Genomic DNA, 23036 nt, shown 5'->3' with positions numbered 1-23036 from the left:
TACCACCCAGACAGTTTTACTTCCCTTCTTTACCACTCAGATAGACCTCTCTCCCTGAGGGCCACCTGTAGTCTCTCACACACACCACACACCACACACACACACACACACACACACACACACAGCCCTCCCAAACCCAGGAGCACGTCCAAAATCAACAGCCCGAGACAGAACCAAAGTGCTATCAGTCATTTCTACAAGGACAGACCACCATCCCTACACTACAAACCCTACATTCATTCATACAGACATCACTCATAATGCTGCCAACACACACAAATCCATAACACTGACCCTGTATAGCAACAGAGGCTAAATAAATATCATAATGGGAGACTCAATCATATACAGTGGCGTTGGGTGGGCTGTCACACTATGTAAGCACAGACACAGTTGGCTTTGTCTTAATTGGCACCCTATTCCCCATATAGTACACTGAGCCGCTCTGGTCAAATCTAGTCTACAGCATATGGAGAATAGTGTACGTGAGAAGACAAAGTGTTTCCTCATATAGTATATTGGCTAGGTCTCTAAATTGTGCACTACATAGGGAATAGGGTGCCATTTAAGATCTGACTAGAAACACTTTGTTCTCTCACGTACACTATTCACCATTTACTGTACACTACATATGAGCGGAGCGCCCTAGTGTGCACTATATAGAATAGGATGCCATTTGAGATGGCAGTATTGACTCCTCACACATTTTAAATAGTGCACTACATAGGGAACAGGGTACCATTTAGTATTTTGTACTGTCATATACCCTATCACCCAGTAGGTCATGGTGGGAGCAGGCTTCCTCTGGTCGGTCCAGTTCTCAGGTTTACACTGGAACAGAACCCCGTGTTCCTTCACTGGGCCCAGCCCATGGGTCCTCTGGGGTCTGTCTGTACCCCGCCTACCCTGCTAACAGAGATAAACACACATTTATATAGAGAGAGAAGTCTATGATTTTATACATAAACACTACCTTTGTTATTACAACTCTAGTCTCGCATTGCCATACATCCCAAAAATCATCGTTATCATACCTCCAAGGAGAATTTTGTATTGCAAAAACAGTTTGAATTGTTTGCTGTCTCCCAACTGCAAGATAATATTTTTTGGGGTAGAATATATTTATTGGCATTTCTTTTTTTTACAATTTAACAATCATCAAAATATGACACAGACAATGCCCCGTTATTCCTCAACTGCAAGATTTTGATAGGATGTTAGATTTCAAGAACCCTCCCCCACACACCCATAGAAGGATGTGTTCTGTGTGTCACTGTTTCCCGTCTGGGTAGTTGTTCCCTATGCTAGTTTCAAGTGCTATTTTTAAAGTTATCAAGTGTGGCCGACAGTCTGTGATTTATATATATTGAAATTGAGAGTGGATTACGCTGGTAAAGTCAAACGTCCTAGCACGTTCTAAACCGGGATCGAACCAGGGTCTGTAGTGACGCCTCTAGCACTGAGATGCAGTGGCTTAGACCGCAGCGTGCTACCACCAAAAATATCGTAAAGATTGTCCATTATTTTGTTTTTGTAAGGACCAAAAAAACAGATGCAACGGGAGAACATATTCAAGTAAGTAAATCCATTTTTTAAATGTTAAAAACAATGTATTATTAGCTAGCTAGCTGGCTACAGTAGGCCACTTTGCAGGCTAACTCGACTGAGCTGCTATCTAGCTAACTTTTCACACTGTTTAGCGAAGTTAATTAAATGTCATCAGCTAGCTAAATTCCTATTAGATCGCTATCTTGATGTAATCATTGTAAATTAAAAACAGTCTCCAAATGCATTTGTAGATAACAGCCATGGGAGAGGGTGAAATTGCAGCTCCAGCTGTCAGTAAAGGCTACTGGATAGGGCAGGTAATTTTGTGGCAGGAAAATATTCTCCTGTTCCAGTCCCTAGAGAGTACAACTTTGAGGAGAGAGAGATAATAGCAACATAATATTCAGTATTGTCTAATATGAGTATTCTGAAGCCTGTTTCTTTGTTATGTTTTCTGTCCACAGATATGGAAAGCTGTGAAAGCATGTTTGCAGATGAATAGAGTTCCAATGAATATCCCAAGAGACTAAGGGTATATCCTATATGTTAGCAAATGTTGTATACAAAAATACAGTTAGAAATCACACACAATGTATAAACCTATTAGAATTGGAGCAGGCCAATCCTGCTAGAGGTCTGCTGGGTGTGCAGGGTTCTGTTTCAGCCCAGCAATAACACACCTGATTCTACATATCAAATCTAATGAGTTGATAATCAAGTGTGCTATTGCTGGGTTCGAATAGAAGTCTGCTCACCCAATAGATTAGGGATCAGTGGAGCAAGGTTGGCCACCGCTGGTATAGGGGATGAGCATTACAGGTAACATTGTATTTAAAACATTTTAATATATATTTTTAGCTTACGGCACCTGGTATTCCCAGGCGGTCTCCCATCCCAGTACTAATCAGGCCCTGAACAGGTGTGTTCCGCTACTTCTTATCACACTGCTCGCTTAACCTGCAGCGATCTAATAGAAAGTTAGCTAGCTGATGACATTGAATGAATATAGTTTAACAGTGTGAAAAGTTAACTAGATAGCAGCTCAGTTGAGTTAGCCTACAGCCGCAACAATGTGTCGGAGGAAACACCGTTCGACTGACGTCCGGGGTCAGGTTGCAGGCGCCCGGCCCAGTCACAAGGAGTCGCTAGAGCACGATGTGCCAAGAAAAGCCCCACCGGCGAAACCCTCCCCTGCCCCGGACTGCGCTGGGCCATCCTATGGGGCTCCTGGTCACAGCCGGTTGTGAAACAGCCTGGGATCAAACACCAGGCTGTAGTGGCGCCTCAGCACTGCGGTCATTCATTCATTTTAGCAATGTTACATGCAAAATGATTGCAGTTGTTCCCATAGATAGACAGCACATGGTAGCTCTATGTATCACTGACCCTGTATAAGCTAGCGACTGGGCTAACACAGCTAACCTTTTAGGTCAATAATATGCTGTTTTTATAAAAAATGTGTAGGCTTTATAATCGTGAGAGAAATGTAACTAGCTAGTTAGTTATACCTAGGTAGCTTACAAGGTTAGCTGACTTATCAACACGAACCGCATTGTGGCTAGCTATTTATTGTCCCTCATGCTTTCCAGCCAAATGCATCAACATTTAAAATATTGATATGGTCAGCATTGTAGGCCATTTCTCCCCTCTTGCTGCAGCTTTAGCTCATCTCGAAATAACAGAGAAATGTTGTCCCTACGTCACTAATTTGATTGGTTTGATGTGTTGCGAGGCGTCACTGATTTACAACGGGTTCCGACCCCTCTCTAGATGATTTCTGTCATGGAACTTCCCCAGGCTTCCCATTTTAGGGAAGCCTAGTTCGCGACGAGGCTATTACAACTCAGACACATTGTTACATATGAGGATGTGTTGTGTGTGTGTGTGTGTGTGTGTGTGTGTGTGTGTGTGTGTGAGAGAGAGAGAGAGAGAAAGAGTGTGTGTGTGTGTGTGTGTGTGTGTGTGTGTGTGTGTGTGTGTGTGTGTGTGTGTGTGTGTGTGTGTGTGTGTGTGTGTGTGTGTGTGTGTGTGTGTGTGTGTGTGTGTGTGTGTGTGAGAGAGCATGCGCACGAGTGTGTCTGGGTATGTGCGTGCATGTGCATATACACACCCGTGTGTGTGTTTTGTATCTCACCCTGGACGGTAGACTCTGCTGGAAGGTGGCCCGTATGGAGAGGCAGCAGTGGTGGAAGTTACGTATGAGCTGAGGGTGGATGGAGCCGCTGAGCTTGGCCAGCTCCCTGTGTGTCGGAGCTATGAAGATACCCTGTACTGTCTCCATCAGCACATAGTGGAACAAAGTGTTCTCTGCCCCAGATGTCAACCTGGGAACACAGCACAGAGAGAGAGAATGGATGGAATAGAAACGAATGGAATAGAATGGATGGAATAGAAAATAATGGAATGGAATGATAGAGAATGGATGGAATGTAATAAAAAAATGATGGAATGGAATTGAATGAGATGGAATGGGGCGTTAGACCATTATTACAACAAGGATAAACTAACTTATAACATTGTTGGCCTGTTTCACTCACTTAATGGTGTGGTACATCTCCTCTGTCTCTCTCTCTGTCAGACTCTTCTTCAGGGTGCCCAGGTAGAATGGGTTAGGGTGCTTCATCTTGGGAATCTAGGGGGACAAATATACAACAAAAGATCCATTGGTAAATGACAAAAGCCATAGATTCCCATGCATACTGTGCTCACTAAAAACTCAACTTTCTCCTAGTTGTGTATGCGTGTCTACCAAATGTAATGTATCAAAGTCAATACAGCTGATGGAACCTTAGCAAGGGGGAAGGTTATGACGATACCTTGAATATACTTCCACTGGCTCCACTCCCATCAGATCCACCAGAACCCAGCGAGTCTCTCCGCCCGTCCAGCTTCCGGGCTGAGTCCGGGGTGGAGTGTGGACTGAGCCCTGTCTGCCCTCCTACACCCCCCTCCGGCTGTCCCTCGCTCCCACTGTCTGACTGACTCCTCTGGGGGCTAGGTCTCCGGGCACCCCCTCCGAAGAGGCTCCTGCCCACTCCCTTCCCCCCTCCCTGGGTGGAGGACGGTGGCTTCACAGCCCCAGCCAGCTTACTGAGGACAGGGGACGATGCAGCCATGAGGTCCAACCTGAGGACCACAATGGAAGTAAGTATTCTGACCTTTTTGTCTCATCCTGGAGGATTTTATACCAATGTCGGATCTTAATTTGATCACCCTTTCGCAGGATAACTTCCTTACAATGCAGGAAATGTAAAACTTGTAGTGTACAGTGCATTTGGAAAGTATTCGGACCCATTCACTTTTTTCACATTTTGTTACGTTACAGCCTTATTCTAAAATGTATTAAATATATTTTTTTCTAAAAACAATACTCGATAATGACAAATCAAAAAAAACTTTTGGGGATTTTTTTTGCAAAAAAAAATGAAATATCTCATTTACATAAGTATTCAGACCCTTTACTCAGTACTTTGTTGAAGCACCTATGGCAGCGATTACAGCCTCAAATCTTCTTGGGTATGATGCTACAAGCTTGGCACACCTGTATTTGGGGAGTTTCTCCCATTCCTCTCTGCAGATCCTCTCAAGCTCTGTCAGGTTGGATGGGGAGCGTCGCTGCACAGCTATTTTCAGGTCTCTCCAGAGATGTTCGATCGGGTTTAAGTCCAGGCTCTGGCTGGGCCACTCAATGACATTCAGCGTTGTCCCGAAGCCACTCCTGCGTTGGCTTGGCTGTGTGCTTAGGGTCGTTGTCCTGTTGGAAGGTGAACCTCCGCCCCAGTCTGAGGTCCTGAGCGCTTTGGAGCAGGGTTTCATCAAGGATCTCTCTGTAATTGGCTCCATTCATCTTTCCCTCATTCCTGACTAGTCTCCCAGTCCCTGCTGCTGAAAAACATTCCCACAGCATGATGCTGCCACCACAATGTTTCACCATAGGGGTGGTATTGGCCAGGTGATAAGCGGTACCTGTTTTCCTCCAGACATGACACTTGGAATTCAGGCCAAAGAGTTCAATCTTGGTTTCATCAACCAGATAATCTTTTTTCTCATGGTCAGAGTCCTTTAGGTGCCTTCTGGCAAACTCCAAGCAGGCTGTCATGTACCTTTCACTGCAGAGTGGCTACTGTCTGGCCACTCTACCATTAACTTCTTATGGCTGGGGGCAGTATTGAGTAGCTTGGATGAATAAGGTGCCCAGAGTAGACTGCCTGCTACTCAGGCCCAGTTGCTAATATATGCATATTATTAGTAGAGTTGGATAGAAAACACTCTGAAGTTTCTAAAACTGTTTGAATGATGTCTGTGAGTATAACAGAACTTGCAAAAACCTGAGAAAAAATCCAACCAGGAAGTGGGAAATCTGAGGTTTGTAGGTTTGCCTATCCAATATACAGTGTCTATGGGGTCATATTGCACTTCCTAAGGCTTCCACTAGATGTCAACAGTCTTTAGAACCTTGTTTGACGCTTCTACTGTGAAGGAGGGGGGAATGAGAGCTGAATGAGTCATGGGTCTGCCAGAGTGGCATGAGCTGATCACGCGTGCTCACGTGTGCTCACATGAGAGTTAGCTCTGTTCCATTGTATTCCTACAGACAAAGGAATTCTCCGGTTGAAACATTATTGAAGATTTATGATAAAAACATCCTAAAGATTGATTCTATACTTCGTTTGACATGTTTTTACGAACTGTAATATGACTTCTCGTCTGAACTTTCGCCTGGACTTGCCCGCGCGTCGTGAGTTTGGATTGTGTACTAAACGCGCAAACAAAAAGGAGGTATTTGGACATAAATTATGGACTTTATCGAACAAATCAAACATTTATTGGGGAACTGGGATTCCTGGGAGTGCATTCTGATGAAGATCATCAGAGGTAAGTGAATATTTATAATGCTGTTTCTGACTTCTGTTGACTCCACAACATGGCGGATATCTGTATGGCTTGTTTTGTCGTCTGAGCGCGGTACTCAGATTATTGCATGGTGTGCTTTTTCCGTAAAGTTTTTTTGAAATCTGACACAGCAGTTGCATTAAGGAGAAGTGGATCTAAAATTCCATGCATAACAGTTGTATCTTTTATTTTTGTTTATTATGAGTATTTCTGTAAATTGATGTGGCTCTCTGCAAAATCACCGGATGTTTTGGAACTACTGAACATAACGCGCCAATGTAAACAGAGATTTTTGGATATAAATATGAACTTTATCGAACAAAACATACATGTATTGTGTAACATGAAGTCCTATGAGTGTCATCTGATGAAGATCATCAACGGTTAGTGATACATTTTATCTCTATTTCTGCTTTTTGTGACTCCTCTCTTTGGCTGGAAAAATGGCTGTGTTTTTCTGTGACTAGGTACTGACCTAACATAATCGTTTGGTGTGCTTTCGTCGTAAAGCCTTTTTGAAATCGGACATTGTGGTGGGATTAACAACAAGTTTATCTTTAAAATGGTGTGAAATACTTGTATGTTTGAGGAATTTTAATTATGAGATTTCTGTTGTTTGAATTTGGCACCCTGCACTTTCACTGGCTTGCTGTCAAATCGATCCCGTTAACGGGATCTTAGCCCGTCTCAGCCATAAGAGGTTTTAAGGCCTGATTGGTGGAGTACTGCAGAGATGGTTGTCCTTCTAGAAGATTCTCCCATCTCCTCAGAGGAACTCTGGAGCTGTCAGAGTGACCATCGGGTTCTTGGTCACCTCCCTGACCAAGGCCATTCTCCCCCGATGGCTCAGTTTCTTGGTGGTTCCAAACTTCTTCCATTTAAGAATGATGGAGGCCACTGTGTTTTCTGGTACCCTTCCCCAGATCTATTTCGACCTCATGGCTTGGTTTTGCTCTGACATGCACTGCAAACTGTGGGTTTACCACAGGTGGACTCCAATCAAGTTGTAGAAACATCTCATGGATGATCAATGGAAACAGGATGCACCTGTGCTCAAATTTTGAGTCTCATAGCAAAGGGTCTGAATAGCTATGTAAATAAGGTATTTCTGTTTTTTTAAGTTTAATACATTTGCAAAAATGTCTAAAAACAAGTTTTCACTTTGTCATTATAGGGTATTGTGTGTAGATTGATGAGGGAAAAAAAGTATTTAATCAATTTTAGAATAAGGCTCTAATGTAACTAAGTAGAAAAAGTGAAGGGGTCTGAATACTTTCCGAAAGCACTGTATTTGAGGTTTAAAAAGGCTTCTGAAGTTTGTAATTTCCACTTTGAAATTTCAGACTTGATTTTCCCTTACAAAAAAGGTATCAACCCTACAAAAATGTCAATTAATTATAATTCACATTTCCTGTTGCTGCAAACTTATTTTCCAGGTGTAGCAAACTGGCTCAAATTAAGATCCTAAATGTGTATGTGTGTTTTACTACTAAACTAAGTTTAATTTGTTGTAAAGTATAAAAAAAAACTAAACTTAACTATTAAACTAAAACTAACCTGTCACGGGCAGAGGAGGGGAGGAACCAGTCAGCACAAGACAGGCAGGGTGTGGGCGGGGCGGCCAGGCGTTCCTCCATTCCTACTTCCAGCCCCTCCAGCTGCAGGAGGGTGGCCTTGACCTGGTCCACGTACACACAGTCTGGTCCCGGGGCCCCCAGGGCAGGGGACGCACAGCCCCCCGCCTCCAGGAGGACGCACTGCATGAAGTGCCTCTGGGGGAGAAGGAGAGAGAATGTGTGGGTTCACGGAAGTGTCTGGGGGTTAAAGGGTCAACTCACTCACAGATGGAAAAGATTGATAGGAGTCTAAGTTGATAATGGCAGCCATCTTGGTCAGGGATCAAGTCTAACTGGATTAAGATGCATTTCTTATTTTTAGTAATGCAGAAGAAAATAATGTGTTTCTAGAATGAAAGCTTTCCAGACCAAGATGGCTGTCCTTTTAGTGCTGTTGCCGGGATACCAATGTCCATTCGTAGTGTTCTATTTAATACTACGATCTTACCAGTCCCACTATGAGCAGGAAGTAGCGTCCCTGTGGCTGAGAGTAGCCTGGCCTGGTACAGTGGTTGTTATTGGTCTGTGTCTGTGGGTTCTGGGTGCGCTGTCGTGGGAACACCTCTCTCCAGATGACCAGCTGGCCCACGCGCTGCTCTGCTGCCAGGGGGAGGAGACAGTAGTGCTGGCAGTACAGACAAACATCCAGCAGGTCCTCCTTGGGGAGGTGGTTGGCTATCAGGTAGCCCTGTAGAGACACAGAGAACACACACCCACAGGAACAAACACACACACAAGTAGACAAACAGAGAACACACACACAGGAACGAAAGAACGCACACACGCGCACACACACAGATAACCCAATAAATATAAAATAGTGTTCATATTTTTAGTAACACAGGTTGCCTGATCTTATTAAAGAGCCACACCTTCTCTACACTTAAGGTGATGGGGATGGAGACTGGAGTCTACTGAACGACCTACTTCTACACATCATTCATATGTCAGCATTAGTTGTTAGGCTGATGGTGTGACATCCAGGGAATGAAGAAGTACAGCGTGTTATCCTGGGTGATGATATGCTATCTATATAATCACATTTAACTGGCTCTTTCTTCCTATCCATCCAAGGGTGTCTGTGAGGTGTTGGGCTTCACCGTGGGCCCAGGTGTCAAGTGTGTGTGGAAAGGACAGCGCTCCAGCAGACAGGTGTGTGTGTGTGTGTGTGACACCCACCTTGTAGAACAGACAGGAGCCCAGCGTCACGTAGAGACGCCTCATGCCATAGAAGTCCTCTGACTGAGAGAGAGAAGACTATCTTCATTATCAGTTTCAGAAGGTCAGACATGAAAGATTCAGTAGCCTGCTGCTCTCTCACTCACTCACTGGCTCATTAAATATCCACAGGCAGGTCCAGAAATAGACTCACCTTCTCCTCACTACAAGGCCCAACAGAGGGAAGGAGACAGCTGGTGGCTCTGTTTAATGGGGATGGGGACTGGACCTTCTGTGCGTCTGAAATGGCACCATACTCCCTATAAAGTGCACTGATTTGACCAGAGTCCTATGTAACGATTTGACTTACCATTTCTCCAAAATCTGATGATTCAAAGTCTGAGAGAACAGTGTCAACCTCCATCTGTGGATAGACAGATGATCAGAGACGATCAGTAGAATTCTGACATACAATTGTAATTCTACATCACAGACGTAGTGACTTATTTCTGCACTAACAATGGCTGCAGAGTCAACCATGGTCTGGAGCATCTCGAAATGGAACAGAGTCTGAGCAGTATACTGGTTGGCAGGATCACTTGTCATTTTTACCGCCAGACAGCAGAGGGCAGCAAAGACGAGACATAAATCAATAAAGACATCCAAGATCATGGATGGGCAACTCCAGTCCTTAGGGCCTGATTGGTGTCACACTTTTGCTCCAGTCCCAGCTAACACACCTGACTCCAATAATCAACTAATCATGATCTTCAGTTTAGAATGCAAATAGTTTAAATCAGCTGTGTTTTGCTAGGGATGGGGGGAAAGAGTGACAACTCCAGCCCCAGAGGACTGGAGTTGCTAATCCCTGATCAAGATTGAAAAAAAAACATTCATATTATAGCAAGAGCAAATTCCTAAACGTATCACTGACCTGAGTCTAAAACACTTTTCATAGGACAAGAAAGGTAGTTAAAGCATGAGAAAGCACAAACACCAAATGGTGAAGACACAAATGAACTGGAGTTCCTAAAAGTGCTTCATCACATCCATGGCCCGAAGCTGTGACCCATGCAGACCTTTATCTCAGGAGGCAGGGTGAGCCACCGGACCGCCGGCAGTCCGTCCAGGAAGAGAGTCTCCGAGATGTCAGGGGGCGTGGCCACAGAGCTGTCACTCAACCTGGAGGGGTGGATCAGCTGCTGGAAGAACAGGCAGAAGAAATGGTCCAGTCTGGGGGCGTGGTCCACCTGGCAGAACGCACTGAGGAGGAGAGGAAGAAGGGATGGAGGAAGGGAAGAGGTGGAGGGAAAGAAGCCTATTTAGGTTTGATGTAATATTATATAATATAAAGACTGGAACCGCTTGAACCAGGAAATCAAACCAGCGTCCGAAATGGCACCCTATTCCTAACATAGTGCACTACTTTTGGTCAAATTTAGGATGCATCCCTAGTCCATGACCAGGACTGGAGACCGTCAACAGACCTGCCCAGAGAGCCATACATCACGTTGAGAGTCCTGACCACACCTCCCACTACCGTCTGCAGAGAGAGCAGAGGAACCCTGAAGGAAACAAGAGAACATAACACACAGTCAACGAGGAGGAGGACATCAAACAAATTATTAGAGCCAATGGTCAAGAAAAGCTATAACATTTAGCTGACATGTGATTGAGTGAGACAGTGTATTGAATATGGAAGTATGTATTTGATGCTATGATTGACATTGGATGTGTTGGTACCACAGGAAGTTGGTGGCACCTTAATTGGGGAGAACCGGCTCTTGGTAATGGCTGGAGCAGAATAAGTGGAATGGTATCAAATACATCAAACACATGGTTTCCATGTGTTTGATGCCATTCCATTGACTCCATTCCAGACATTATTATGAGCCGTCCTCCCCTCTGCAGCCTCCACTGGTTGGTACCTCTCAGCAGGCAGGCCGATCACCAGCAGGTTGTTGCTCTCCTTCCAGTAGCCCACATGGACCAGCTGTTTACTGAGCAGGAGAGACGAGCTGAGGAGAGGGGGATGGAGGTGAGGAGAAAGAAGAAGAGAAGACGGGTAGAGTGCAGACAAAAAAAGAGGGGGAATAAGACAGAAGAGGAGAGGAGGGGGAGAAGGCAGAAGGTTAGAGCACAGAAAAAAAGAGGGGGAGAGGAGGAGAGGAAAGCGGGAGGAAGAACCGGTGCAGGAGAAAAGATAGTGAAGAAATATAACCATGGCAGGAATTTCCATTTTTAGTAGTTTGTATATTTAATTAGGGCTTTGTATATTCACTACCTCCGTGGCAGTCTTACATGACTAACCTAACCCTCTATTTGCTGTTCCCAATAAACTTCTTCAGTACTTCTGGAGGCCACGGCAAACAGGAAGTGGACATTTTCTTATTTCCTTGCAAAACTTAACGAGCTCCCACAATATGTATATGATTGTACAGACTTTGTTTACCTGACTATCTGTCCCCCGGTGACATTCTCCAGCATGTCACACAGCGTGAGGAAGATCCCTCTGACTCCCTTCAGCTGGCTGGATGCCTCAGAAACAGGGTACTGGTACAGGATCTCTTGCTGAGAAGGTACACAGACAGACAGTCTGTTAGAGAAGACAGAGCACAGGGCAGGTTCCCTGTATTGTCTGTTATATTAGTATTCTCCACAACATGCTGTCTGTTATGAAGGGTGTGGAGCCGACCTCTTCAGGAGAGGGCCGGGGTGAGTTTGGGCCGACCACTTTGGACAGGGGCTGAGGGGAGGGGGGGGGGGGGGGGGGTGAATGAGGAGTAGGACCTCATAGCCCTGGAAACAAGGACAAAAGCTGGGAGAATCCTTAAAATGCCATACATTCACCTCTCGGTCAACAACACCAACACTCGTACCACAGACAAAGTTATATTCAGGCAAGTTAGCTGGCTAACTCCTTGATCCTGCTTTGTAGTATACACTTCAGGCACTGAAACTATGATTGGCTTCCTAGTAATAAACATTTCTGTCCAGCACAGTCTTCAAGATGCATCTTAATGTTCTGACCTAACAATCAGCTTCCACCATATCGCTTTCACCTGTCAAGTCTGTCAAGTCCTCCTTTTTCCATGAAAATAAATATAGAAACACTCACACTGTGTGTGTACCCACAGAAACACAGATTTCAAAATGCACACACACAGGCTACACATTGTTGTTGATTTACTAGCCATTTTTAAAAACATTTAATTAAATGTATCCACCGAAGATTCCACCATACAACAACAGTAGTGTTGTACATGTATATATGATTACACAGTATGTACAGTTGAAGTCGGAAGTTTACATACACTTAGGTTGGAGTCATTAAAACTTGTTTTTCAACACTCCACAAATTTCTTGATAACAAACTATAGTTTTGGCAAGTCGGTTAGGACATCCACTTTGTGCATGACACAAGTCATTTTTCCAACAATTGTTTACAGACAGATTATTTCACTTTTACCTCACTGTATCACAATTCCAGTGAGTCAGAAGTTCACATACACTAAGTTGACTGTGCCTTTAAACAGCTTGGAAAATTCCAGAAAATTATGTCATGGCTTTAGAAGCTTCTGATAGGCTAATTGACATAATTTGAGTCAATTTGAGGTGTACCTCTGGATGTATTTCAAGGCCTACCTTCAAACTCAGTGCCTCTTTGCTTGACATCATGGGAAAATCTAAAGAAATCAGCCAAGACCTCAGAAAATAAATTGTAGACCTCCACAATCTGGTTCATCCTTGGGAGCAATTTCCAAACGCCTGAAGGTACCACGTTCATCTGTACAAACAATAGTACGCAAGTATAAACACCATGGGACCACGCAGCCGTCATACCATTCAGGAAGGAGACGCATTCTGTCTCCTAGAGATGAATGTACTTTGATGAGAAAAGTGCATATTAATCCCAGAACAACAACAAAGGACCTTGTGAAGATTCTGGAGGAAACAGGTCCAAAAGTATCTATATCCACAGTAAAACGAGTCCTATATCGACATAACCTGAAAGGCCGCTCAGCAAGGAAGAAGCCACTGCTCCAAAACCGCCATAAAAAAGCCAGACTAAGGTTTGCAACTGCACATGGGGACAAAGATCGTACTTTTTGGAGAAATGTCCTCTGGTCTGATGAAACAAAAATAGAACTGTTTGGCCATAATGACCATTCTATGTTTGGAGGAAAATGGGGAGGCTTGCAAGCCGAAGAACACCATCCCAACCGTGAAGCACAGGGATGGCAGCATCATGTTGTGGGGGTGCTTTGCTGCAAGAGGGACTGGTGCACTTCACAAAATAGATGGCATCATGAGGGAGGAAAATTATGTGGATATATAGAAGCAACATCTCAAGACATCAGTCAGGAAGTTAAAGCTTGGTCACAAATGGGTCTTCCAAAAGGACAATGATCCCAAGCATACTTCCAAAGTTGTGGAAAAATGGCTTAAGGACAACAAAGTCAAGGTATTGGAGTGGCCATTGCAAAGCCCTGACCTCAATCCTATAGAAAATTTGTGGGCAGAACGGAAAAAGCGTGTGCGAGCAAGGAGGCATATAAACCAGCTCTGTCAGGAGGAATGGGCCAAAATTCACCCAACTTACTGTGGGAATCTTGTGGAAGGCTACCCGAAACGTTTGACCCAAGTTATCCCAATTTAAAGGCAATGCTACCAAATACTAATTGCGTGTATGTAAACTTCTGACCCACTGGGAATGTGATGAAAGAAATAAAAGCTGAAATAAATCATTCTCTGTACTATTATTCTGATATTTCACATTCTTAAAATAAAGTGGTCATCCTAACTGACCTAAGACAGGGACTTTTTACTCTGATTAAATGTCAGGAATTGTGAAAAACTGAGTTTAAATGTATTTGGCTAAGGTGCATGTAAACTTCCGACTTCCAACCTCAACTGTACTATTATTACTACTACTGAAATTAACTGGATTTCATGATCCTCGTTGCAGTGTTCTGTATTTACTGAAATGCTGTACCACTCTACTGCTTTGGCAATACCTAAAAATTGCAAATTCATGCAAATAAAGCAATCTGAATTTGAATTAAAATTTTAAGAGAGAGAGAAGAGAGAAAGCGTCTGAAATTAAGCGCAGCTACTATACTGAACAAAAATATAAATGCAATTATTGAGTTACAATTCATACAGTGCCTTGCAAAAGTATTCATCCCCCTTGGCGTTTTTCCTATTTTGTTGGATTACAACCTGTAATTTAAATGGATTTTTATTTGGATTTCATGTAATGAACATACACAAAATAGTCAAAATTGGTGAAGGGAAATGAAAAAAATAACTTGTTTCAAAAAATTATAAAAAATAAAAAACGGAAAAGTGTTGCGTGCCTATGTATTCACCCCTTTGCTATGAAGTCCCTAAATAAGATCTAGTGCAATCAATTACCTTCAGAAGTCACATAATTAGTTAAATAAAGTACACCTGTGTGCAATCTAAGTGTCACATGATCTGTCACATGATCTCAGTATATATACACCTGTTCTGAAAGGCCCCAGTGTCTGCAACACCACCAAGCAAGGGGCACCATGAAGACCAAGAAGCTCTCCAAACACGTCAGGGACAAAGTTGGGGAGAAGTACAATCAAGGTTGGGTTATACAAAAATATCAGAAACTTTGAATATATCACGCAGCATCATTAAATCCATTATTAAAAAATGGAAAGAATTTGGCACCACAACAAACCTGCCAAGAGAGGGACGCCCACCAAAACTCACAGACCAGGCAAGGAGGGCATTAATCAGAGGTGCAACCAAGAGACCAAAGATAACCCTGATGGAGCTGCAATGCTCCACAGCGGAGATTGGAGTATCTGTCCAAAGGACCACTTTTTAAGCCGTACACTCCACAGAGCTGGGCTTTACGGAAGAGTGGCCAGAAAAAAACCATTGCGTCAAGGAAAAAATAAGCAAACACATATGGGGTTCGCCAAAAGGCATATGGGAGACTCCCCAAACATATGGAAGAACGTACTCTGGTCAGATGATACTAAAATTGAGCTTTTTGGCCATCAAGGAAAACGCTATGTCTGGCACAAACCCAACACCTCTCATCACCCCGAGAACACCATCCCACAGTGAAGCATGGTGGTGGCAGCATCATGCTGTGGGATGTTTTTCATCGGCAGGGACTGGGAAACTGGAATTGAAGGAATGATGGATGGCACTAAATACAGGTAAATTCTTGAGGGAAACCTGTTTGTCTTCCTGAGATTTGAGACTGGAACGGCGGTTCACCTTCCAACAGGACAATGACCAAAGCAACACTCGAGCGGTTTAAGGGGAAACATTTAAATGTCTTGGAATGGCCTTGTCATAGCCCAGACCTCAATCCAATTGAGATTCTGTGGTATGACTTAAAGATTGCTGTTCACCAGCGTAAGCCATCCAACTTGAAGGAGCTGGAGCAGTTTTGCCTTGAAGAATGGGCAAAAATCCCAGTGGCTAGATGTGCCAAGCATAAAGAGACATACCATACCCCAAGAGACTTGCAGCTGTAATTGCTGCAAAAGGTGGCTCTACAAAGTATTGACTTTGGGGGGGTGAATAGTTATGCACGCTCAAGTTGTGTTTTTTTGTCTTATTTCTTGTTTGCTTCACAATAAAAAATATTTTGCATCTTCAAAGTGGTAGGCATGTTGTGTAAATGAAATGATACAAACCCCCCAAAAATCTATTTTAAATTCCAGGTTTTAAGGAAACAAAATAGTAAAAATGCCAAGGGGGGTGAAAACTTTCACAAGCCACTGTATGAGGAAATCAGTCAATTTAAATAAATACATGATATGACTGGGAATACAGATATGCATCTGTTGCTCACAGATACCTTATAAAAAATAATAATATTGGGCCTCAGGATCTCATCACAGTATTTCTGTGCATTCAAATTGCCACCGATAAAATACACGTGTTAGTTGTCCGTAGCTTATGCCTGCCCATACCATAACCCCACCGCCACCACGGGGCACTCTGTTCACAACATTGACATCTGCAAACCGCTCGCCCACAAAACACCATACACGTTGTCTGTGGATGTGACGTGTAACAAAACTGCACATTTAAGAGTGGCCTTTTATTGTCCCCAGCACAAGGTGCACCTGTGTAATGACCATGCTGTTTAATCAGCTTCTTGATATGCCACACTAGTCAGGCGGATGGATTATTTTGGCAAAAGAGAAATGGCTCACTAACAGGGATGCAAGCACATTTGTGCACAACATTTGAGGGAAATAAGCTTTCTGTGCATATGGAACATTTCTGGGATCTTTTATTTCAGCTCATGAAACATAGGACCAACACTTGACATGCTGCGTTTATATTTTTGTTCAGTGTACTTTACTTTCCCACAGAGCAAGAAAACAAAGCCCTTCACTACAGGTCCTCTGACCCCTGCTGAGTCTGCTCCAGCAACTAAAGGGATAGTTTCCCGGACACAGTTTAGGTTTAGGCTTATTGCTAGACTGTGTCAATTGAGCATTCTTTTTATGTCACGAGAAGTCTTGTTCTGTGTGCGGGAAAACTGGCCCAAAAAGTATAAAATAGTTAATATGTATCTATGAGGTGTGAGTTCACCCCTTACAATGTAAAACACTTTGAGCACTTGGAAAAGCGTCATATAATCCAATTAATTTGTTGTATTGAAGTCAGTGAAACTAACGTTAATCACTTCAATCCTTGTGCAATTATTGGCATTTATTTATCCCATTACTGATGTAATGGTTTTGTATCGTCAGGGGAGATATTATCAAGAGGAACTAACTTTATTCTTCACACCTTTCTCCTGTTTCTATTTTTCCACTGTGTGTGTGTGTGTGTGTGTGTGCGCACACACATTTTGGATGTTGTTATAAAGAGCCAGAGGCCCTGGATCTGAAAGCCTACCAGAGTGGTAGTTCTGTTCTCTAAAGCTTCTGTGTCAGAAAACATTGTGTGCCAACAAGCTTTTTAAGTGCTGCGCCAAGGAATTTCCTACATGGGTATTTTTTTAAACATTTAATGACTCTTAATGCAGTCAAGTACTCATTCATTGACTGTATAAAAATTAACTGCATCCATGAGGTGCTTTTCACTGGGTCTGAAGGAAGCACTTAGCTAACATTGAACTGCAGTTAGAGGCACAATACGTTTAGGGTGCCATTTCTGAGACCAACTGAACTGACCTCTTCCAGGGGGGAGTCTGAGTCCAGTTTGAGTGACAGGTACATGACGATGTGAGGGATGTGTCCTATAGACATCTGGAGCTCCACCGTGTCCTCGCCCCACAGCAGACGCACCAGCTGGCTGACCGGGGGAGAGGGCCTGAGCCTGGGGGCAGAGGACACGTCCACACCCCCCTCCCCTGGTCCTCCTGGACTGGCTGTCACCAGGGTCAGTTTCACCTGGGCAGGCGGGAGGGGGGAGAAGAGAGAGGGTGGGGGGAATAGGAAAAGAAAGAAAGAGGGAGGGAGAAAGAAAGAAAGAGAGGGAAGGGAGAGAGAGAGAGACAAAGCAAGTTAGCTATCCAAAGAGATCATCATCTTTCCACCACATTCTACATAGTTTTTCCTTTCTGAACACTTTAAAAAAGACCCGTTGTGGGTTTGGCCACAGAACATAAGCTGGCAGTGAGTTTGTACGAGTCTGAAGAATCACTGTTGGCAAGAATCAGCATGGGAACTACACTGTGATCATAATATGGTCATAAACAGCATTTTATCCCGTCCATTAGAGCTGCAGCTTAACTCATGTGCTCCCCATTTCATGGTTTGGCCTGGCACTACAGGAAAGGGTTCAGTTAAACCACGTATACAGAGCCATCAGTGATGTGATTTACTTAGGAAAAGAGGAAGGAGCGTAAACAGAAAAATGTTGATTGTCAGAGAGAGATTATATTCCTCCTGATCACTGAAAGTGAAGCGACATGGGTGTGTGTGTGAATCAGAAACAGATTCCACCACAAGGCACGCCCCAGAATAGTGACAGAAGAACATAGAGCTGCACAACCCTCTGTCATTCTCAGAGCTCATTCCACACTGTACAACACATACACACACACACTTTACAAACCAACCCAGGCAGACAGGCACACAAATGGAAACACATACAGAAACAGTATGGTGGAGAGATTCATGCTTGACAAATCTATAGGCTTGACAATCTGGACCCCCTATTTCTGAAACTGTCCGCCGCCATTGTCGCACCCCCTATTACCAGCCTGTTCAACCTCTCCTTCGTATCATCTGAGATCCCCAAGGATTGGAAAGCTGCCGCGGTCATCCCCCTCTTCAAAGGGGGAGACACCCTGGACCCAAACTGTTACAGACCTATATCCATCCTGCCCTGCCTATCTAAGGTCTTCGAAAGCCAAGTCAACAAACAGATCACTGACCATCTCGAATCCCACCGTACCTTCTCCGCTGTGCAATCCGGTTTCCGAGCCGGTCACGGGTGCACCTCAGCCACGCTCAAGGTACTAAACGACATCATAACCGCCATCGATAAAAGACATTACTGTGCAGCCGTCTTCATCGACCTGGCCAAGGCTTTCGACTCTGTCAATCACCATATTCTTATCGGCAGACTCAGTAGCCTCGGTTTTTCTAATGACTGCCTTGCCTGGTTCACCAACTACTTTGCAGACAGAGTTCAGTGTGTCAAATCGGAGGGCATGTTGTCCAGTCCTCTGGCAGTCTCTATGGGGGTACCACAGGGTTCAATTCTCGGGCCGACTCTTTTCTCTGTATACATCAATGATGTTGCTCTTGCTGCGGGCGATTCCCTGATCCACCTCTACGCAGACGACACCATTCTATATACTTCCGGCCCTTCCTTGGACACTGTGCTATCTAACCTCCAAACGAGCTTCAATGCCATACAACACTCCTTCCGTGGCCTCCAACTGCTCTTAAACGCTAGTAAAACCAAATGCATGCTTTTCAACCGTTCGCTGCCTGCACCCGCACGCCCGACTAGCATCACCACCCTGGACGGTTCCGACCTAGAATATGTGGACATCTATAAGTACCTAGGTGTCTGGCTAGACTGCAAACTCTCCTTCCAGACTCATATCAAACATCTCCAATCCAAAATCAAATCAAGAATCGGCTTTCTATTCCGCAACAAAGCCTCCTTCACTCACGCCGCCAAACTTACCCTAGTAAAACTGACTATCCTGCCGATCCTCGACTTCGGCGATGTCATCTACAAAATAGCTTCCAACACTCTACTCAGCAAACTGGATGCAGTTTATCACAGTGCCATTCGTTTTGTTACTAAAGCACCTTATACGACCCACCACTGCGACCTGTATGCCCTAGTCGGCTGGCCCTCGCTACATGTTCGTCGTCAGACCCACTGGCTCCAGGTCATCTACAAGGCTATGCTAGGTAAAGTGCCGCCTTATCTCAGTTCACTGGTCACGATGGCTACACCCACCCGCAGCACGCGCTCCAGCAGGTGTATCTCACTGATCATCCCTAAAGCTAAAACCTCATTTGGACGCCTTTCCTTCCAGTTCTCTGCTGCCTGCGACTGGAACGAATTGCAAAAATCTCTGAAGTTGGAGACTTTTATCTCCCTCAACAACTTTAAAAATCTGCTATCCGAGCAGCTAACCGATCGCTGCAGCTGTACATAGTCCATCTGTAAACTACCCACCCAATTTACCTACCTCACCCCCCATACTGCTTTTATTTATTTACTTTTCTGCTCTTTTGCACACCAGTACCAGTATCTCTTCTTGCACATGATCATCTGATGATTTATCACTCCAGTGTTAATCTGCTAAATTGTAATTATTCGATTTATTGCCTACCTCATGCCTTTTGCACACATTGTATATAGATTCTCTTTTTTTCTACCATGTTATTGACTTGTTTATTGTTTACTCCATGTGTAACTCTGTGTTGTCTGTTCACACTACTATGCTTTATCTTGGCCAGGTCGCAGTTGCAAATGAGAACTTGTTCTCAACTAGCCTACCTGGTTAAATAAAGGTGAAATAAAAATAAAAAATAAAAATAGATGAATATTAATGTCGGTCATTCTCACATTTCAAAACAGACCCTAAATACTATGGCCTGCACACGCGCAGCTTCAAACTCAAACACACTGTACAAATGCCGAAAAGAATTGTGTAGACACACACACACACACACGAGATGCACATACGCACCGGGCTGGCTCTGGGAAGTAACCTGTCACCACTTGAGAGGTCTGCTATGGATTTCTGGTTGACTTTAATCAAGACAAATCAGGACCAGAGACCAGATGTGTGTGTGTGTGTGTGTGTGTGTGTGTGTGTGTGTGTGTGTGTGTGTGTGTGTGTGTGTGTGTGTGTGTGTGTGTGTGTGTGTGCGTGCGTGCGTGTGGATGCGTCTTCAACACTGTGACACTGGCAACGGTCTGTCTATCTCTCCAAGAATTGTTCACTGCCCTAATGGATTACAAATGAATGGACTGGTGTCAGAAATATGGTAGAAAGTCCATTCTTACACCAATCCAACGCTGTTGATTTGCGTAGTTTTTCATTTTGTTAGGATCCCCCTTAGCAGACGCCAATGGCAACAGCTAGTCTTACTGGGGTCCGACACATAATGGGAAAATACATCACAGACAAAATACTTTACAATTTACATACATTTAAAAACATGAACATGTAGTGTGTGTGCGTGCATCTAGCAGTTACACGTACATGTCAGGACGTACACACAAAAAGTAGGCCACATTGGGGGGAAAGGCATTGTGCCGTGATGTGTTCCTTTATTTGTTTTTTGAAACCAGGTTTGCTGTTCGCTTGCGCTATATGAGATGGAAGGGAGTTCCATGCAATCATGGCTCGGTATAATACTGTACGTTTCCTTGAATTTGCTTTGGACCTGGGGACTGTGAAAGGACCCCTGGTGGCCTGTCTGGTAGGGTGTGTGTGTGTCAGTGCTGTGTGTAAGTTGACTATGCAAACAATTTGAAATTTCTAACATAAATGTTTCTTATGAAAACAAGAAGCGATGCGGTCAGTCTTTCCTCGACTCTTAGCCAAGAGAGACAGGCATGCATAGTATTGTATAGTATAGTATAGCATAGTAGGTCATCCTTGTCTCTCAGCTGGTACAGGTAACTCTGGGTCTTCCTTTCCTGAGGCGGCCCTCATGAGAGCCAGTTTCATCATAGCGCTTGATGGTTTTTGCGACTGCACTTGAAGAATCTTTCAAAGTTCTTGAAATTTTCCGGACTGAATGACCATGTCCTCAAGTAATGATGGACTGTCGTTTCTCTTTGCTTATTTGAGCTGTTCTTGCCATAATATGGACTTGGTCTTTTACCAAATAGGGATATCTTCTGTGTATCACCCCTACCTTGTCACAACACAACTGATTGGCTCAAACGCATTAAGATGGAAAGAAATTCCACAAATTAACTTTTGACAATACACACCTGTTAATTGAAATGCATTCCAGGTGACTACCTTGTGAGGCTAGTTGAGAGAATGCCACACGTGTGCAACGCTGTCATCAAGGCAAAGGGTGGCTACTTTGAAGAATCTCAAATATAAAATAATGTAAAAAAAACTTTTTGGGTTACTAGATGATTCCATATGTGTTATTTCATAGTTTTGATGTCTTCACTATTATTCTACAATATAGAAAATAGTACAAAAAGAAAGAAAAACCCTTGAATAAGTAGCTGTGTCCAAACTTTTGACTGGTACTGTATTTAAATAAGGTATTTGTTTTTATTTTTTAATACATTTGCAAAAATTTCAAAGTCAGTCAAGGGGTCTGAATACTTTCCGATAGCACTATGCGCAACTTCGTTCAATTTATCGAATCAGTTATTGTTTTCTTGCTCAAACCGTAGGCAACACCTGTCAAAGTCAGACATTTCTCAAAAAACAGGGATGTCTATTTTTTTATTTAACCTTTATTTAACTTGGCAAGTCAGTTAAGAACAAGGGCTAGGCCCCTTTTTTTCCTCAATTTCCGCCTGACTGACGTGCCCAAAGTAAGCTGCCTGTTGCTCACGCCCTGAAGCCAGGATATGCACATAATTGGTACCATTGGAAAGAAAACACTTTGAAGTTTGTAGAAAGGTTCAAATAATGTAGGAGACTATAACACAATAGATATGCTAGGAGAAAATCCAAAGAAAAATCAACCAGAATTTTTCTTTTGAGAGCTCAAGCTCTTAACAATGGAAAGTATAGGGGCATACTGTCACGTAGCTAGGAGTGGTGGGTGCGGAGTCAGGCGCAGAGAGCAGAGGTATATGGAAAACCATATTTATTCTGGTAAGTAATGGTCACGCCAAAAACAACAGGCGCAATAAAGACCGACCCAAATAGGACACCAAACAGTCCGAAAAAGAACAAAAACACAACCATCCACAAACAGAACAGAGAACATGTCCGCACAAAAGCAGGCGGGCATAGAAGGCTTACATAGCCCTGAAACAACCCCCAAACAAGAAACAGGTGAAACCAATACAGACATAACCAACAGAAAAAGAAAAGGGAATCGGTGGCAGCTAGTAGACAGGTGACGACGACCGCCGAGCGCCGCCCGAACAGGAAGAGGAGCCACCTTCGGTGGAAGTCGTGACACATACTGAATTCTAGCTCCCATGATGCAATTCCTATGGCTTCCACAGGCTGTCAGCAGTCTATGTTCAAGGTTTCAGGCTTGTAACTTCCAAAACGATAAAGAAATATGAGTTTTAGTACACGGACACAGTCTTGGAAATTTGTGTTTGGGCGAGCGATGAAGACAAGACGCACCTGCTAAAAATCGGTTTCCTATTGAACATACTTCTTTCCGT

The 23036-nt window shown here is 43.7% G+C and overlaps 1 protein-coding gene and 1 long non-coding RNA gene across 4 annotated transcripts in view; one reads left to right on the top strand and one right to left on the bottom strand.

Moving 5' to 3' along the window:
• LOC139561842 (protein inturned-like) overlaps nucleotides 1-23036 on the bottom strand; it is a 49540-nt gene that overhangs the window by 2120 nt on the left and 24384 nt on the right. The window contains exons 4-16 of one of the 3 annotated variants that reach the window (XM_071379150.1): nucleotides 17405-17623; nucleotides 11668-11786; nucleotides 11144-11233; nucleotides 10703-10780; nucleotides 10295-10478; nucleotides 9586-9639; nucleotides 9237-9299; nucleotides 8506-8745; nucleotides 7999-8213; nucleotides 4365-4674; nucleotides 4086-4180; nucleotides 3683-3872; nucleotides 767-909 (exon numbers count right to left, since the gene is read on the bottom strand). In XM_071379150.1, the coding sequence (XP_071235251.1) occupies nucleotides 767-909; nucleotides 3683-3872; nucleotides 4086-4180; nucleotides 4365-4674; nucleotides 7999-8213; nucleotides 8506-8745; nucleotides 9237-9299; nucleotides 9586-9639; nucleotides 10295-10478; nucleotides 10703-10780; nucleotides 11144-11233; nucleotides 11668-11786; nucleotides 17405-17623 (2000 nt within the window). Of the gene's footprint in view, nucleotides 1-766; nucleotides 910-1568; nucleotides 3873-4085; nucleotides 4181-4364; nucleotides 4675-7998; nucleotides 8214-8505; nucleotides 8746-9236; nucleotides 9300-9585; nucleotides 9640-10294; nucleotides 10479-10702; nucleotides 10781-11143; nucleotides 11234-11667; nucleotides 11787-17404; nucleotides 17624-23036 lie in introns of those variants that run through there. The other 2 variants (XM_071379151.1, XM_071379149.1) reach the window with 2 other exon arrangements.
• Nucleotides 1440-10195, top strand: LOC139561851 (uncharacterized). The gene is made up of 6 exons (XR_011672229.1): nucleotides 1440-1575; nucleotides 1800-1865; nucleotides 2013-2080; nucleotides 3695-4692; nucleotides 9132-9209; nucleotides 9408-10195. It is a non-coding gene; the product is annotated as an uncharacterized lncRNA (long non-coding RNA).

The sequence above is a fragment of the Salvelinus alpinus genome, chromosome 31 (genome assembly GCF_045679555.1).
Source record: "Salvelinus alpinus chromosome 31, SLU_Salpinus.1, whole genome shotgun sequence".
Lineage (NCBI taxonomy): Eukaryota > Metazoa > Chordata > Actinopteri > Salmoniformes > Salmonidae > Salvelinus > Salvelinus alpinus.
Note: the sequence above shows the minus strand (reverse complement) of the source record. Positions and strands in the feature narration are given on the sequence as shown.